General features: G+C 41.7%; 1 protein-coding gene across 8 annotated transcripts in view; it reads left to right on the top strand.

Annotated features, from left to right (window-relative positions):
- The window catches only part of MYO1D (myosin ID), a 157,860-nt gene that overhangs the window by 73,717 nt on the left and 68,601 nt on the right, over positions 1-15,542 (top strand). For all 8 annotated transcript variants that reach the window (XM_068919001.1, XM_068919006.1, XM_068919005.1 and 5 more), the window contains exons 17-19: positions 10,501-10,724; positions 11,953-12,097; positions 12,695-12,799. In XM_068919001.1, the coding sequence (XP_068775102.1) occupies positions 10,501-10,724; positions 11,953-12,097; positions 12,695-12,799 (474 nt within the window). The remainder of the gene's footprint in view (positions 1-10,500; positions 10,725-11,952; positions 12,098-12,694; positions 12,800-15,542) is intronic.

Here is a 15,542-nt window from a genome sequence, read left to right as displayed (position 1 = left end):
CTGAATGAAAACTGACTTCCAAAATAAGTAGATAATTTTGTTTTCTTTTTGTTCCACATCTCCTGGATGTCTTCCCATTAGCATTATTTCCAACTCTCCTCTTTCTTCAGTGGTAGAATGCTAGTGGAATTCAAGACCAGAATTTTCAAACTAAGCCAGATGTGATATGGTTTAACTGTGAGAACTTGTTGGCTGCAGGAGAATTTTGCACGCGAAAACTGCCCTGCATTAGAAAACCCGTATGGCAGTTGAGATACAGTTGTCCAAGCTAACTCGGATGGTCATTTTAGAAGCACTAGCTGGGAACATCACTTCTTTTTATGGGCTGCATCTGAGCTTATTTACTACACCTTTGATCTTGTGATCAATATGATGGTCTTCATGAATGCAAATGAAGCAGCTGTAATATTTGGGGTGTTTTTTATTGTTTTTTTTTTTTTAAAAAGCTGCCATAAAACTCTGCTTTTCTGCCCTTGGAAGCGTTCCCTCATATTCATTAGCTTTGCAGAACAGGTCTTTGTTCAGGAAAGAAGCCCAGCAGCGAGCACGTGCAGTATGCAAAGATGATGTATCGTGTCAATATAATTTAGTGCACTATTCCAGTGTAATTGTATTGGACTGGTACAGCTGCATATGGTAATCACATCACTAAATCTTTACTGATTGTTGCAGATGGAAGCATTGCACCCCCCTACTTACTTGGACAAAAATTCTTGCACACAGAAGCTCTCTAAAACCAGGAGGAAAAATGTAATGGGAAGGAAGCTGCGATGGCTTTGGTGCACGCTGTGACTGCATTAATGCTTCTTCTGAATACAGTCACGCAGCCCTTCCGCACCAACTCACTTATGTGTGTGCACTGACAGCTTGCACTGGCAGCATTGGGATTTTTTTCCTCCATTCTGGCTTTCAGACCCTCCTCTCCCAAGAGCTGTCACTCACACCCCTGCAGCTGTTGTCACCATGGCAACTTTTCCCTACACTCAGCGGGGAACAGCCGAAGAGAGAACTGTGGCTGACTTGTCATAATTTAATGTTTCACCTTCCCTTTCTTCTCAGTCCCCGTGAGTCCTTGAAGCGGGGTGTGAGAGGAAGCGTTCACCACAAAAGGAAGCTTTCGCTCCGACAAAGGAGCCATTTCCATGTCACATCATGGATTGGTGGCGGTAATCTGATAAGGGCTTCTGTTCAGTGACCACAGTAAAACGTGGTGCAACACGTTTGCCATCCCAACTCAAGGCGTTTACCATCTTGAGGGTGTGCGGTGGTGAAGTTTTGCCTAGAAGTGAAAATAGGTGTATAATTACATGTGGATTTGCAGCATGCGCTGAGGCTTTGATCTTGTGAGGCTTTGGCAGGAAGATGCTGGGAGAGGAGGTGCTGTAGCTCCTTCCAAAGCACGTGGGTGCTGGGAAGGACCAAATAAAATGAAGAATTGAATGTTTCCTCTGTGTTGACAGTGCTGCTTGCCTGTATGGCCAAGCTGAACTCTTAGTTCCCTGCTCTGGCTGCTTTTCCCATGCCAGTTGTCTCCCTTGTGCTAGTAACATTACTCGTGTCTGCCTCAGTGAATGCCCCGAGACATGTAAAACTCAAAACTCCTGCAAAAAAGAAAAAAAGGACCATCATTCAGCTGAGCCGTGGTGCTGGCAGAAAGGAGGGGGCAGGGGCATGGCCTCAGGGGAGAGCAGAAAGGGGGAGGGTTACAGGATCCTTCCTTTCCAGCATCAGCACGAAGAGGTACCTGAATATCCACTTATCTCCTTCCTCCCTCAGGAAATGCTGCAAAAACATGTTTTAATCTAAATAATAAATGGGTATTTACATTTAGCAAGGGAGGAGAAGAGAAGATGTTGTATGTGCGTCGCTATTTGAAAAACATGGCTCAGCAACATGGAAGACCAGGCAGCTGCCTATTGCAGGACTCCTCAGTCTCAGAAAACTTTGCAGCATCCCAGCTTTGAGACCTTGAGCGTTATAGCTGTTAGGGCTTCCTTAAAACTTGCTTGATTAACTGCATTTGAGAAAAACAAACAAACAAAAACCCAAATGCAAGCCTATTGCCAGTCTCCCAGAGAAGCGTGGCTGTGCTTTGTTGGTGAGTACCTGAACTCCTTCAGTAAGCTCAGTCTGAAGCAAAGCATCAGCTGCAACAGCAGAGCAGGTAACTGCAGCAGTCTGTAAACACTTGAATTTAGTCTTCTGCTTTTTGCAGTGGGGCTTGCAAATTCTCCTGAATGAATACTGCAAAGCTAGCTGCAGTACCTGCAATTAGGTGTTAATGCTTCCTACTGTTTACTCAATCCTGCTTTTTCAGGTTTTACTTTAGCTGTTTTCAGTTTGCAGAGGAGTCAGAAGGACTTTCAAAGACATCTAATTTTGTTGCCATAGAGCAATCAAGTCTATGCTCCTGCACCACTGGATTTGAGGTGTGTTGCATCCCTGTGTCCCTCTGGAAATCCTAGTCTCACTCAGGTATGGCTTTCCCCTCCTCGTGAATGGGATTCTTTCAGCAAATGTCTTTGCATTCCCTTGTTTTTAAGCAAATTTTTAGGATCTGATCACGTAAGTTAGATATTTTGGGTTCTAACACTGCCCTTTCCAGTTTTGAGTTTTTTTAATGCTTGGTTCACGCAAGTTTGGAAGACCTGATTCTGCCCTCATTGCCACTGATGCTTCTGTGTTGTTTTCATGGAAGGGAACTGTTTTCCCTTGTGCTTCAGCTTTAAAAGCTGGTGATTTGCTGCATCTCCAGATCTCTTCAAGGCTTGTTTCAATTATAGAAATAGTGCCGGTGCAGTGTACTTTAATTAAAGCGCAACCAAGCACACACAGTATTTGGCAACCTTACCTTGGGAAAGGTCTTAATTTAACTTGATAGTAAGAATACCAGGATCACCTGAGCTGTGCCTATACTAAGGGAAAGATGAACCAACAATTTCTGTGAGTACACTCCTTCCCAATGGGATGCTGCAGTAAATCGGTCAGTTTGAAGAGGTCTGCTGCTCTTTCATGAGGATGGGTAGTAAGCTACTCCTTCGTTATGGGGCTTTTGAGTAAAAATAAGCATATAGTAGTTGTCCGTTTACTGAAATGCCTGGAATGATTTTTTTCACTACTACTGGTACTGCCCTCCATAGCAGTTACATTGGCATTCCTGTCCTTTAGACAAAGGTAAATAAAATCAGCTCTATCTATGCATGGCTCTTTTTTTTTGCTTTTGTCTGCTCTCTGTTCTAGAAAGGCTTGTTAACAGAGCACTGCTGTCACAACTTCAGAAGTGCAGAGAGCGCTTAATTCTCAGCTGTGTCACTAAATGGCTGTGGGCTTTAAACTAGCAGCTGCTACGCTGTGTCAGGCTGAAGGTCCCTCTGGACCACAGTCACGTCCCCCAGAGTGACCCTGAGCAGATGCCTAGGGAAAGCTGCAGCAGGGCGAGCATTCGTTGTACTTCTCCTTACTACTGCCCCAGTCCTTTCAGCCCTTTGAACTTGGGCTGATCTAAGCTGGACGCATTTTCTTTATATTTGGCAACGCCCAGTGGATTTCTCTTCTCCGAACTTGTCCTCAAGCGTGTGTTGTCAGCTTTTAGGTTTTGTAGCGTTCTTTGGCAAGGAGTTCCACAACTCGGCTAACTCACTGTGTGGAAAGAGCAATCTTGCTTTATTTTGATCCTGACTTCTCTGGGTTCATCTGGTAACCATTAATTCCTGTATTGAAAAGGAGAGTGAATAGCTTAGCCCATTTAAACTCTCCACTCAGGACTATGTAGACGTCTGTGGCATCCCTTCTCAGTCATCTGTTCCCACACAGCAATGTACTAGCATATTTAATTGTGCCACATTTAAAGCTTTTGGTTGTCCTAGCAGTCTTTACCAGTGAAAAATCATTGAAGATCAGGAAATGACCTGTATTTTGATTTCTTAAGCATGAAAAACTGTGCCATGAATTCTCATGGGATGAAAGAAGTTTCCTGCCATGTTCTAATGGCAACAGCCTTTTTCTGGCAATTGCGAACTCTGTTTCCTTAACAGAGGAGACTTAGCAGTTATCTTCATCTGTTTATCTAAGATATCTCCTTTCTCTCATCATCTTCCTTCCCTGGTCACTGCCAGAGGCAAGAAATTCTGTAGAGTGCAGCCAAGAAGCAATGAGTGCATTGCTAAGGGGACCACATGGATGTAGCATGTCCTTACAAGTAGAAGGTAAGAGGTCTCTTGAGGTTCTCAGGTTGATGAAGTTTTGCAGCTGGGGTTCAGGCTCAACCTTGAAGGAAGGTGGGTCTGTGCAGCTGCATGACATTTGTTAAAGCTATTGCTGAGCTGCAGAAGAAACCCATACCAGCTCTTCATCCAGTATTTCATGTGTGCATGCATGAGCCTCACTCATGCTACTTGCATACATTCCATGATCATTTGATAGTTCTTGTATTTATCACTTGACACAATCTTGGCAGTATAGTCTAATTAACAAGGGTAAGAGACACCCTTTCTTTCTTTCCTAGCTAGTGGAATATTGTTTCTACTAAGTAGAGCTATAGAGTGAATGGCTGACTCCTGTGAAAAAAGAAAGTTGGCATTTTGTAAATCAGGCAGCTCTTCCCACTTGCCGTTTGCATGATTGGTAATGTGATCTATTAGGACTGGGAGACCTAGATTTAAAAGCATGTGCCTCAAACCTTCTACGCAATCTCAATTTACTTGAATTGTGAAAATGCAGATTTCAAACTGTGGTATGTGCAAGGACCCAGCGGATGCTGCATATGAGTATTAGCCATTCCATCATATCTGTGCTCTGCAAGGAAATGACCTCTTTCAAAAGCAATCAGGAATAGTATAATTCAAGCTTACTTCAGATTTGAGCGTTTATTCAAACTGCGATGCCTCGGAGGACCCAGTGGCAGGACTGCATGCGGCTTCTGTGCTGCACTATTGACTTAAATATTTAATAACCTTTCCCATTTGAGAGCCTTTAAAGCTGTGCAGGAAGGTTCATGTCTGTGTGAATTTCTAGCTAGCTTTTGTTTTATTCTTTACAGTTTGGATGCCTGGAGGGCAGCTTTTGCTAGGGAAGCATGAAATATGGATCATGAAATAGTTCAAGCAAGTGTGAAGGAGGCCTAGTGGGAGGAGGTATACTGCATTACAGCAAGTGTGAAATAATTTTCCAAAGTTTAGTTAGTTCTAGTACTGTTCAAGAAAATATAACATTGGTGTTTAATTTAGGGCTTGGGCTTGTTTTCTGAATTATGTGCATGTATTTGTTTGTAAGTTTAGATTGTATGCTGTGTTGGTTTTCCTCTATATTCAAAGAGACTGCAGCATCTAGGTCAAACCTAGATTATCCTTTTTTCCATGGAAGAACTGTGAGTGAGGTATTCTCACCATTCTGGACTCAACACACCTAGTCTGCTGGTTTTCCCTGCGCTCTGCAGGGTCTTGGTTTTTTTTTTTTTTTAGTTTTTTTTTTCCATTTGTTTTATGGGAAATTTTGAGCTTATAAGCAGGCTGCAGTCTGTTGATGAGTAGAATTAGTTTACTATGTAGTATTTTTTGCTAAGATGAGGGACTTGATCTATAGAAGGTTTAGTTAATCTTAGAAATTTTGGCAGAAGCTTACTGAATTATTAAGCTGACTTTAAAGGCATGCCCAGATCTCCTTTTGTTGTTGTTCCTTTGACTTTTGATTCATTAAATTTTAAACAAAAACATGTGCATTAAAGATACTTCAGAGAAGATTTCAGTATTTCCCATAAGATAAAATATATTATGACTTTTCCTTGGTTTGGATGAATGCTCTGTTTCTTTTTGGGCAAATTCCTGTTTCAGAAGGTGCCAAAGCAGCTGGTTAGGGTACTGGGAGGAGGGGGAAGATGGGATCACTGAGAAACCAGAGCTGTGCAGGAAGATCTCACTTGGTCTGGAGCTTTTCATGGCCCCAGTGGTTCCTTCTATCCCTCAGGCTATTCCCAAAGGAGTAGAAGGGACTGCGGTGAAGGAAACAGCAAATAACTCTTTTCATTGGGCAGCCATAGAAAAACTCTTATGTTCAAGAGATTTTGACTAGATTTCTTGTGTTGTTCGGAATTTTTTTCCCGCAACCGTTTCCTTTCTTTCTAGCCATCCTCCTAGGCTTTTTGTCATAATTTCACTTGCACTCTTAATCTGTCTTCACCTAGCACAGAGAAGAAGGCAGAGGTATTGAGAGAAAGATGCAGAGAGACTGAAAGTAAGTAGATGGATGGAAAAGGTTGGAAAAAAGCCTAGACACTGCTTTTCTTTCCATTTTAAACTTAACCCTGCTTATAAGTCTCTGCTCTTGTGTTCTTACTTGCTTGTGGTCCTCTTTCGCTTATACATACATTGGAGCTAACGCCTGCTGCCTGTTATTCCCCTTCCTATACCCTACCTCTACCTTATCTCCTTGGGCAACTCTTTTGAAGGACGATCTGTTTTGTACAGTGTCCTGCACAATGGCTCTTGCTCTCACTTGGCACTGCACTAATTGATTGCAGAATTGATTGCTTTTGAGTCTGCTCTTCAACGTGTCACTTTGCAAACTGTCGTTAGACAAGCTCTTCCCTGAGCCTGACTTTCCATGGGTTTGTCCTGCACTGCTGACATCCCCCAACAGCAACACACAGCTGTGATCTTGTGACCGCTTCACTGCCAGTGCTTTCCAATCTTCCTCCTCATATCCTCTACTCCTCCCCATGTGCCCTCCATACATCTATACCCTGCTCTTCCCTCCACAATGCTGCCAGATCCTTCTGGTGTCCGCTGCCTGTTTGGCTCAGCACTCAGTTTCATGTGGCTCTGCCTGGCTAGGAGCTACTCATGTGCTGGTTGGGACTTGGAGATCAAACAAAACAGATGCTTCAGAACACGCTCAAGAGCCTTTTCCAGCATTGTCGCCCTAATCTGAGGCTCTTTCTATCCTGCTGATGATTTTTCTTGAAAGATGTAGAGACTTTGTCTCTTTGGGACTTCTGTTCCTCTCTCAGATTGCTTGAAGCTGGCTAGAGTTTTGGAAGATATTAGGGCAATCACAGTATGTCAGAAAGGAACAGGATTATCTTTAGTCTCGCTTCTCTGGGAAACTAGGTAAACCAGAATTTAAAGCCACAGAAAGGTGGCAAAGCAAGTATCACTGTTATTGGTTGTAGAAGGAACGATATTGGTCGTAAGGATTCTCAGACTTGTTTAGTCTGTCCTTGCAAGATATGCCAGATGCAAGAGCTGAAGTACCAGCTTGTTAATGCCTAACTGTGATCTCAGTTCAAGATGAAAGCTGCTCAGCTGATGCATGTTAGCTGTTGAATCCTTTCTGAACTATAGGCTTGGACAGTATATTGCTTGGGTGCAGAGAGCTGGAAAGAAAGAAGTAGAACCCTGGAAGCGCAGATCTTATTTCCATTGTGTTTTTGGCATGCTGATCTCCCACATTTGGCCATGGGTCTACTATTGCCCTCCAGCATACAATAGAGAAATGTAGCTGTTACAATGTGAGAACTTGTGTATGATGTCTGTTAAATGCCATGAGAAACTTCGCTCTGGGAATCTGATTTTTTTTATTTTTATTTTGCTTTGCTTAATGCTTTTGAGTGATGAACCTAAGGGAGAGGGGGAAGAATTTGATAGGTATAGTATGTAGTGTTCTCTCAGTATTTAAATCTCAGAAGGGTGTGTGTTGGTAGAAAATACGCTAGCATCCTTGTTGGACTTTCATGCAACTTCAACCCTTAGCTCACAGCTACGCGATGCCAAGTTTATCCAGTGGCTGCTGATCAAGGAGTTTGTTGCTTTGATAGCCTGCTCTTGTGTGTGGGTTTGAAGAGTCCACGTTTCTAGAAGAGGCTGCTTAGACCATCAGGCAATCTGCTTGCCTTGGCAGTCTCAACATTATTGATGGACTGCCTTAAGCAGAAATGAGGCCTGGCTTTGAAGGAAGGAGGGGAAAAAAAACCCCAAAACCTCCACCACCAAAGCCAGAAAAAAAATTAATTTAAGCTGGTGCTGCCCTGTTCCCTGGGAGAAGTTTGTTTCTGTCTTGGTCTATCTTGTTACTTGTGGTATTTGGGAGGAGCTGCCATTTTGGCTATTAGGTAGTTCCTTACTAGGATTGAGGTTATGCAGTTATGACAACTTGATTTGAGGATGTGCTTTTCATTAATAGTTTACTGTTTGCTGTAGCCAAGGGGCACGCCTCGGTGGGATAATTGGATTCGGAAGGCTAATGTTTGTAGCAATTGTGACAATTCTTGCTGTGAAGCCAATTTCTGCAGCAATGCAGCTGATACAACATCGGGGCAATCTGTTACAGTGCCTTTGTTCCATAGATGTCTGGCTGGTACTTTTTTTTTTTTTTTTAATGCAGCAAAAGAGACCTCAAGAGCAAGTAAATAAAATTAACACTTTGTTCTGTATCTAAAAGCAAAACAAAATCCTTTTGAGAAGAACTGATAGATCAAGTGGAGCTCTACAAAGTCCTCACTAGCTTACATAAATTTACTGTGTATGTTCTTTTCCTGGATTCCTTTATAAAGTCCAGAAGACTGTAGAGCTGCAACCTGGAACCCTTTGTTCTTCATTCCTGCTCTTACTGAAAGATAAGAAGCTGAATGGTAGATTTTTGCCCAATTTTTCTTTATCTTATGGTTTACTGTAATTTCTTGCAGATGTATTTTGTGACACTTCAGTCTGAGTTTAAATGTCTCAAGCAATCCAAGTCTTCTGAATTTTTCTTTTAGATAAAGACACAAAAAAGATGACACTTGGATAGTCTTTAGGTGCTCAATTTTTCCATCCTGGTTGCTGACTGAGTCAAATTCATACTGTTTCTGCATCTGATATGCACTGAGACATGAACATCCTAGGTTTCAGTAAGCCATAGATACTTAGAAAATAAATACTCTGTGTTCCCATACCACTCATTAGAAGAGTGTATCCTGGCACTGGCTGGCATCTAGGGATTTTAAGGAGCAAGCTGCCCTCAGTCATCTTACATGTGTACCTTGTTCCCCTGCTTGCTTGCTTGCTTGTTTTGTTTCTTGCGTTTTAGTGTCCAGGAAAAATTCCCTCCTTCTCTCCCCCTGCCTCTTCCTAGCAACAATATACAACGTACAGTTGATGAGCAAACTGTGCTTCAGCTGCCTCTCAGCTGCAGTTTGCCCTTCACCATGTTAAATGTTCGACAGAACGGGCTAAGGTGTGGAATGGTTTAATAGTATTTCAGGGATGATTTTCTGTCTTGGAAGAAAGTGTTAGAGGTGGCAAACTCTCAGCCAATTTGTCATACTAAAAGGCAAGCGAGAGATGGATTGTCTTGGCCCTACCATCTAATGTTTGGGTAGCTTTATGGGAGAGTCTTGACTCTGTTTCAGCATACCAGAATGCAAGCGTGCTTCAGAGAGCATTAAACATGCTGGCAAAGCAGTGGATGCTGAAGCAACTTCTCGGGCTCTTTCAGAGCTAGGCAGATCATGTCTGGTGTGAACAGGAGATGTCCTATGCAAGGGGCAGTGAGGCTGAAGGAGAATGAGGAGGAGTTACTCTGAAAGAGGTAGGAGGAAAACATTCCCCTGCTGTTGCAGGATTTGGAACCCCAAGTCCCTGTTTAATCTTCAATTTTGAATGCATGGAGAAGAGTACCTTACCTCCACACATCTGCTTTACTTCTTGCTGCATATAACTTTTCTCAGCCACGTATCAGGATTATCAAGAAAGTTGTCAAGAGAACCTTTGACATCAGCTTCATAAAGCAAATATATTGGAAATTACCTCAAGTAAGTAATTAATTCTTCTGTAAATAGAAGGCTTGATATGCATCAGTGGGGCTGTAGGATGTTTCTCAAGGGGGGAATAAACTCTCCAGCAGAGCCGGTAGTGAAGCACTCTTTGTAAGTAGGAAGCTCGTTATCCTTCCAGTTTAATTCTACAAGGAAACAAAAATGAGTCCTCATCTTAGTGGATCATATTAGAGAGGAACTATGGTTATTCACGAATTCCTTGGGGATGTGCATGTTAGCTTGAGGGCACTCAGGTGAATATTTATTTCTCTGGTGACGGTACAGAAACAGCACAGCCTGCCCAGTAGGGCTGCATGTTGCCATGCTTCATCATATAGAGAAATTGGGGCCTTCAGCTGAGGTAGGAGTTGATAGCGAACTACAGACTTACCAGCACTTCAGGCATGGCATTTGAGAATGGCATTTGTATAGCAAGTTTGCTTGCTTTTCAGCACACGGCCAGAACAGCCACTTTCCTAAACTACTTTCAAAGCAGTCTTACTCGTTCTAGCTTTTAACTGGAGTTAAGGTTGTTTCTAAGTACACAGGTAAGCACAGTGTCTATTCAGTGATGTTTTAACTGGATTTGATTGGCACAGAAAAGTCATTTCCTTTGAACTCCCTGACTGATGTATTTCTGCATTTGAGCAGTCCAGACAGAAAATTTCCCTGCTTTTGATTGCTCAGACTGTGTCTCCTCCACTGACTCTTAGGTTTGGAGGGGTACGCTGGCCCGCCTTCGCTATAAGAGGACGCGGGCTGCCCTCACAATACTCAAGTATTACCGCCGCTACAAAGTGAAGTCGTACATTCATGAAGTTGCCCGACGCTTTCAAAACGTGAGGTCAATGAAGGATTATGGCAAGCACGTGCAATGGCCCACCCCACCAAAAGTGCTGCGCCGATTTGAAGAGGCCCTTCAGACAATTTACCACAGGTATGAAAAAACCCTTTTGTGTTTTCAGTCTAGCCTAGAGGGGTGAACAGCTATCACTTGTTTCAGAAAGTTTGGAAAATGACTGAAGAACACCAACCTGGCTTCAAAGATGAAGATGTCAGTGGCCTTTGGTACCCTTGACCAGGCAAATAATCATTCTGTTTCTGAGATCTAGTCAGGATGGACATTGTGTTTCCTTCCTTGGCCCATCTCTGGCCTTTTTGATTGATTTGAGAAGAAAAGACCAGCTGGTATTGAGCAGTGGATGAGAGAAAAGACTTGACTCCCTCCTCTTGACTCCCCTCCTCTTGACTCCCTCAAGATTTCTTGTAGTAAATCAGTACTTCTCTGCAATAGCAGTGTTCCACTATTCACCCATATTCTATCCACAAAAGAAGTGTTCTGTGCATTTATTACAATTTCCAAATATCTAAAAACTAGGGACTTTTTTCTCTGGTAAATCTGGTATTGTAGACAAGAGGGCCGCGAAGTAATTATAATTGAAATTTGAAAAGTAACTATAAAGATGGTGACTTCTGAAGCAGTCACAAAGCAAGAGAAATGCTGGTTGGATGGAGCCTCTAGAGATCTCCAACCCAGCCACCTGCCTGAAGCAGGACTACCACCAGCACTAGATCAGGTCAGCCTTGTTTTTTTCCAGCCACATCTTGAAAACCATCCATAACCTCTCTGGGCAGAGAGTCCTGTTCTCTGAATACACTGAATTATCTTAACTGCAAACTTTTAGTTGCTAAATGCCTTCATAACGTTAATCCTAGAGAACTGATGTTGTTGCCGAAGGCTGGCATGTGGTGTGAAGTACTAGAAGGGCTATCGTATTTCCTGTTACAGTTGGTTGAGTTTTAATTGCAGGGCCAAATTTTGCTATTAAAGGAGAATGATGTTGTGAATGAGCCAAGATTAGGGAATACAAAAACTTTATTGCAAGCAGATGTGCCAGCAGTAGACTCCTGGATGCTAGGGACTGTATTGGGGCTTGATATTTGGGGGAAAAATGTTCCTTTTTGTATACCAATTAAATCTCACGAGCCAGAGATGATATGTGACTTCAAAGTGGTACTGAAGTTTCCAGCTTTGCAAATGCAATTGAAAAACTCCTTTTCTCCCCGACCTTTGTAGTCTAGAAGTGTTGCTGTGCTGATTTGGCAGAAGGAATCCTTATAATATATGATATAGACTGTGGAAGTGATTCAGGTTTCTTTGGCAGGTGGAGGGCAAGTGAACTCATCCGAAGCATCCCACCAAAAGACCTACCTCAGCTGAGGGCGAAGGTTGCTGCCATGGAAGCGCTGAAGGGTCACAGAGCTGATATTGGCCTACAAAGAGCATGGGAGGGGAATTACATTGCACTGGTGAGTGCAAGTGCAGTAATCAATACAAACAAAAGGGGGAAGCTGCCAATGACTGGGGTCAGGATGCTAGAAGAACAGAAATTTGAAAAGGTGACTTGCTTTCTTGGGATGGAGAAATGCTTTCAAATTTCATCAGTAAGTGGGTTTATATAGTTTCAGAGGTTTTGACTTCTGCTCTACTAAGGGTAATTTTTCTGAATTCTAAGCATAATTTAAGGGAGCATCACAGTCAGCTTCAAATGGTAATGAGTAATTCCATCAACTGGCTCTTCAGGTAGCCAAAGCTGGGAGGGAAGTCAATGCAGAGAAAAATTTCTGGATATTAAGAGATGTTAAGAAACAGTATAAAGGCAGAATTCTCTTTCTAAGCAAGATGCAGTACCTCCTTTTACCCTGTCTTTCCTTTCAGCATTTTGGTTTGTGAAGTATTTTTCGAAAGTATGTAAAACTCCAGATGTTTGGCTGCTCTTCTACGAGGCGGACCAGAGGAACTCTCCAGACTAGGTGATGCGGCTGCAGTTCTGTCAGGCCTGGCATGGGGTAATGCAATTAGTTTAGTAAGCAAGAAGAATTATGTGCCTATCTTTGCTCTTTCAGAGACCAGATAACCCTCAGACCACAGGCTCTTTCACCCCTGTTGCCAATGAGCTGAAACGGAAGGACAAGTACATGAATGTCCTCTTCTCGTGTCACGTCCGCAAGGTAACCAACGTGTGTGGCTGTCTATAGAGACATCAAACTGGGTTGGGGACCTCCTGGTTGAGGTGAAATTTTGTGAAGCAGAAGGCGAGAAGGTAATGCTGGAGATGTTTTAACAGATGAGAGTCCAAAGCAGGAAAATTTCAAGGAAAAATATCCAAGATTTTTGACTGATAGGTGACTCTGAACCTGTGGCACTGGAGAATACTTTGTTCTAGAGGCTTCTGTAGCCTCTTTGTTTCGGAGGCATGAAGAAATTCACTTGATTCTGTGCAACTGGTTTGCATCGTACTCCGTAGCAGATTGCTTTTTGTTAGTTTGATTGGAAGGTTTTAAGGGCTAATTTAAAAAATGTACTTGGATAAATTTTTATGGGTAGTTTATAATGATCTAGATTATGCTGTTTTTAAATGCCTGTCAGGAGATAGTATTTTAAATTTTACAAAACTAGTAGACAAAAACAAATTAAATGGCAGGCCTGGACCCCTAATTTTCCAGCATTTTAAGCAGTTGTTTATTCTTTTTAAGTCTAAAAAAGTCCCATTGTAGTTGGTCTCCATTGTACCAGAAGTGAAGTTTGTGCATGTTTGTTAGATTTTAATGCTTGCAAATATTATACTTAGCAGTAGCAACAACATTCATTTTGCAGCATAAAATCTCACCATATAACAAAACTGCTTTGCTAGTGGTAGCACCATAAATTGTTTATAGAACAGTAAGTGATTTGTATATATAAAATTAGAAAACTCGTATTACTTTCCGAACAAACATATTTCAGTGGAACATTTGATTGCTTTTAACATGTTCTCTTTAAGAGTGTGGTTTTCTAATTGAATGAGTGGTTTGAATGAATATTGGTTTATATTGTTAGGATTAAAGGAGGATCGTGTGATCTAAATCCAGACCTCCTCTTTAGAATTTTGTAGCACTTTGGCTGGAGTCTCTGTTACGGAAATGCATATAGAGGAGGATTTTGCCCCAGCTTGAGGCTAAATACAAAAGAATCCATGTTTCAAATTTGCGGAAAAAGACTTTCTGAAACTATATGTTCTAGTGACTTAAGGATTAAGAACGTGCTCTTTTTGTGTCTGTTATTAAAAATCACTCTTCTAATTCATTTAATAAACGAGCTTTTCAATCTATTGAAATTTATTCTTCCATTTAAGTTGGATTTACTGTTTCTGGCTATTGTAAATGTACAACATTTGATTTATAAAGATGTGACTACAGGAACTGCCATTTTGCTTACAAATGGAATGATGTTAGAGGTGAGGGGAATTATTTTGTGCGTATGCTTGCATGATATATTTATGCACAATGAGGGGTTTTTGGAATTTAATTTTGCTCACTGTTATGCAACTTTTAAGCTTTTAAATTCTTATGTTTCTCTCACATGCTCCTGGTTCAGCTTTAAAGGACAAGGTAATGTACAAGGGTAGGGGAAAGCAGATTTCTGAAACACAGATCCATACTTTATTCTATTCAGTAACTGCAAGCACTGAGCTCTTACCTCTAGGCAAGCATGTGAGCCGTTCCTTTTTGTTTGCTGTTTATGAAATAATCCTTGAGAATGAACACAAATGGGCCTTGTTTCCATGCATCCTGTTACTGTGTTTACTTGTTGAAAAAGTGCATTTTCACCTGAGGTTTGTTGCATTCATAACCCATCGCTCCTAGTGATGATAACAGCAGTCTGCAGGCAGAGTAGGTGTTACCTGTTGTAAAATGGATTCCTTCCTGAACCTCAAAGGTTGCTTTCAGGGGTGAGGAAAGCTTTAGCTTGATCACATGTACTTTAAAAAAAAGTAGCTCAGCTGAAATCAGAAAATACTGCAGAGACTGGGAGGTTATAAATTTGCAGCCCTGTATTTCTTAAAATACCTTACAAGTTTTTTGGTCGCTTTAACGGTTTAATTGTTGATCACTGCCTTAGTACAGAAAGGTCACACCTAATTCTCCACTTAGCTGTTTAGTTAAGTGCTGTCTGTGCGTGGCTTTTGGACTTGTCAGTAATGGAAGCACACGCATGAGCACTGCGGTAGAGTATATACCTCAATAAATAGGGGGGCTCAGGTAATGAACGCAAGGTAACCTGCGTTTACTGGCAGAGGAGCGTGTACGCAAAGCCACTGGTCGTGAATCAGCCGGATCATTCTTAAGGATCTGTGTTAGATAATATAGTTTGATTTAGTCAAAGTACAGCCTCTACTTTAGGAAAATGATTGCCTTAAAGAAGCTAATAGAAGCACCTCTCAGGCAAAGGTTGATTAACAGGGTAAAAATCAGTTCAGCCTTGCTATTGAGGACAAGATTGCGTCTTTGTAGGATCTTTAACGGTGTGCGTAAAACTGACACGATTTCAGTACTTCTTCATGTTTAAAATCCAAAGGAAATGACCCCTTTCAAATCCATATTTAGTAGTAATTTCTTTTTGAGTGAACTGTTTGTTTTCCCCCTTCCTTCTTGTATGGACAAGAAATGAATGTCCTAGCAAGCCTGAAGTGAATGAAGAAGAGAAGGTAATCCTAACTTTGAAAATTAAAAAGACCAAGATTTCACCTTTCACCATTTCAAGATTTACCATTTCACATTTCAACCAATGCACTTTTTTAAGTAATCTATTATATCTTAAATTTGATCATCAAATCGGCAGACTAAGCAAGTGAAAACTATAGTAAATTATGTAGTAGATGAGCAACTTCATGTGTTGACTACATGAACACAATGTTTACTCTGATTTTAGCCT

The sequence above is a fragment of the Struthio camelus genome, chromosome 25, assembly GCF_040807025.1.
Source record: "Struthio camelus isolate bStrCam1 chromosome 25, bStrCam1.hap1, whole genome shotgun sequence".
Taxonomy (NCBI): Eukaryota; Metazoa; Chordata; class Aves; order Struthioniformes; family Struthionidae; genus Struthio; species Struthio camelus.
This window is presented reverse-complemented; position numbering and strand designations above follow the sequence as displayed.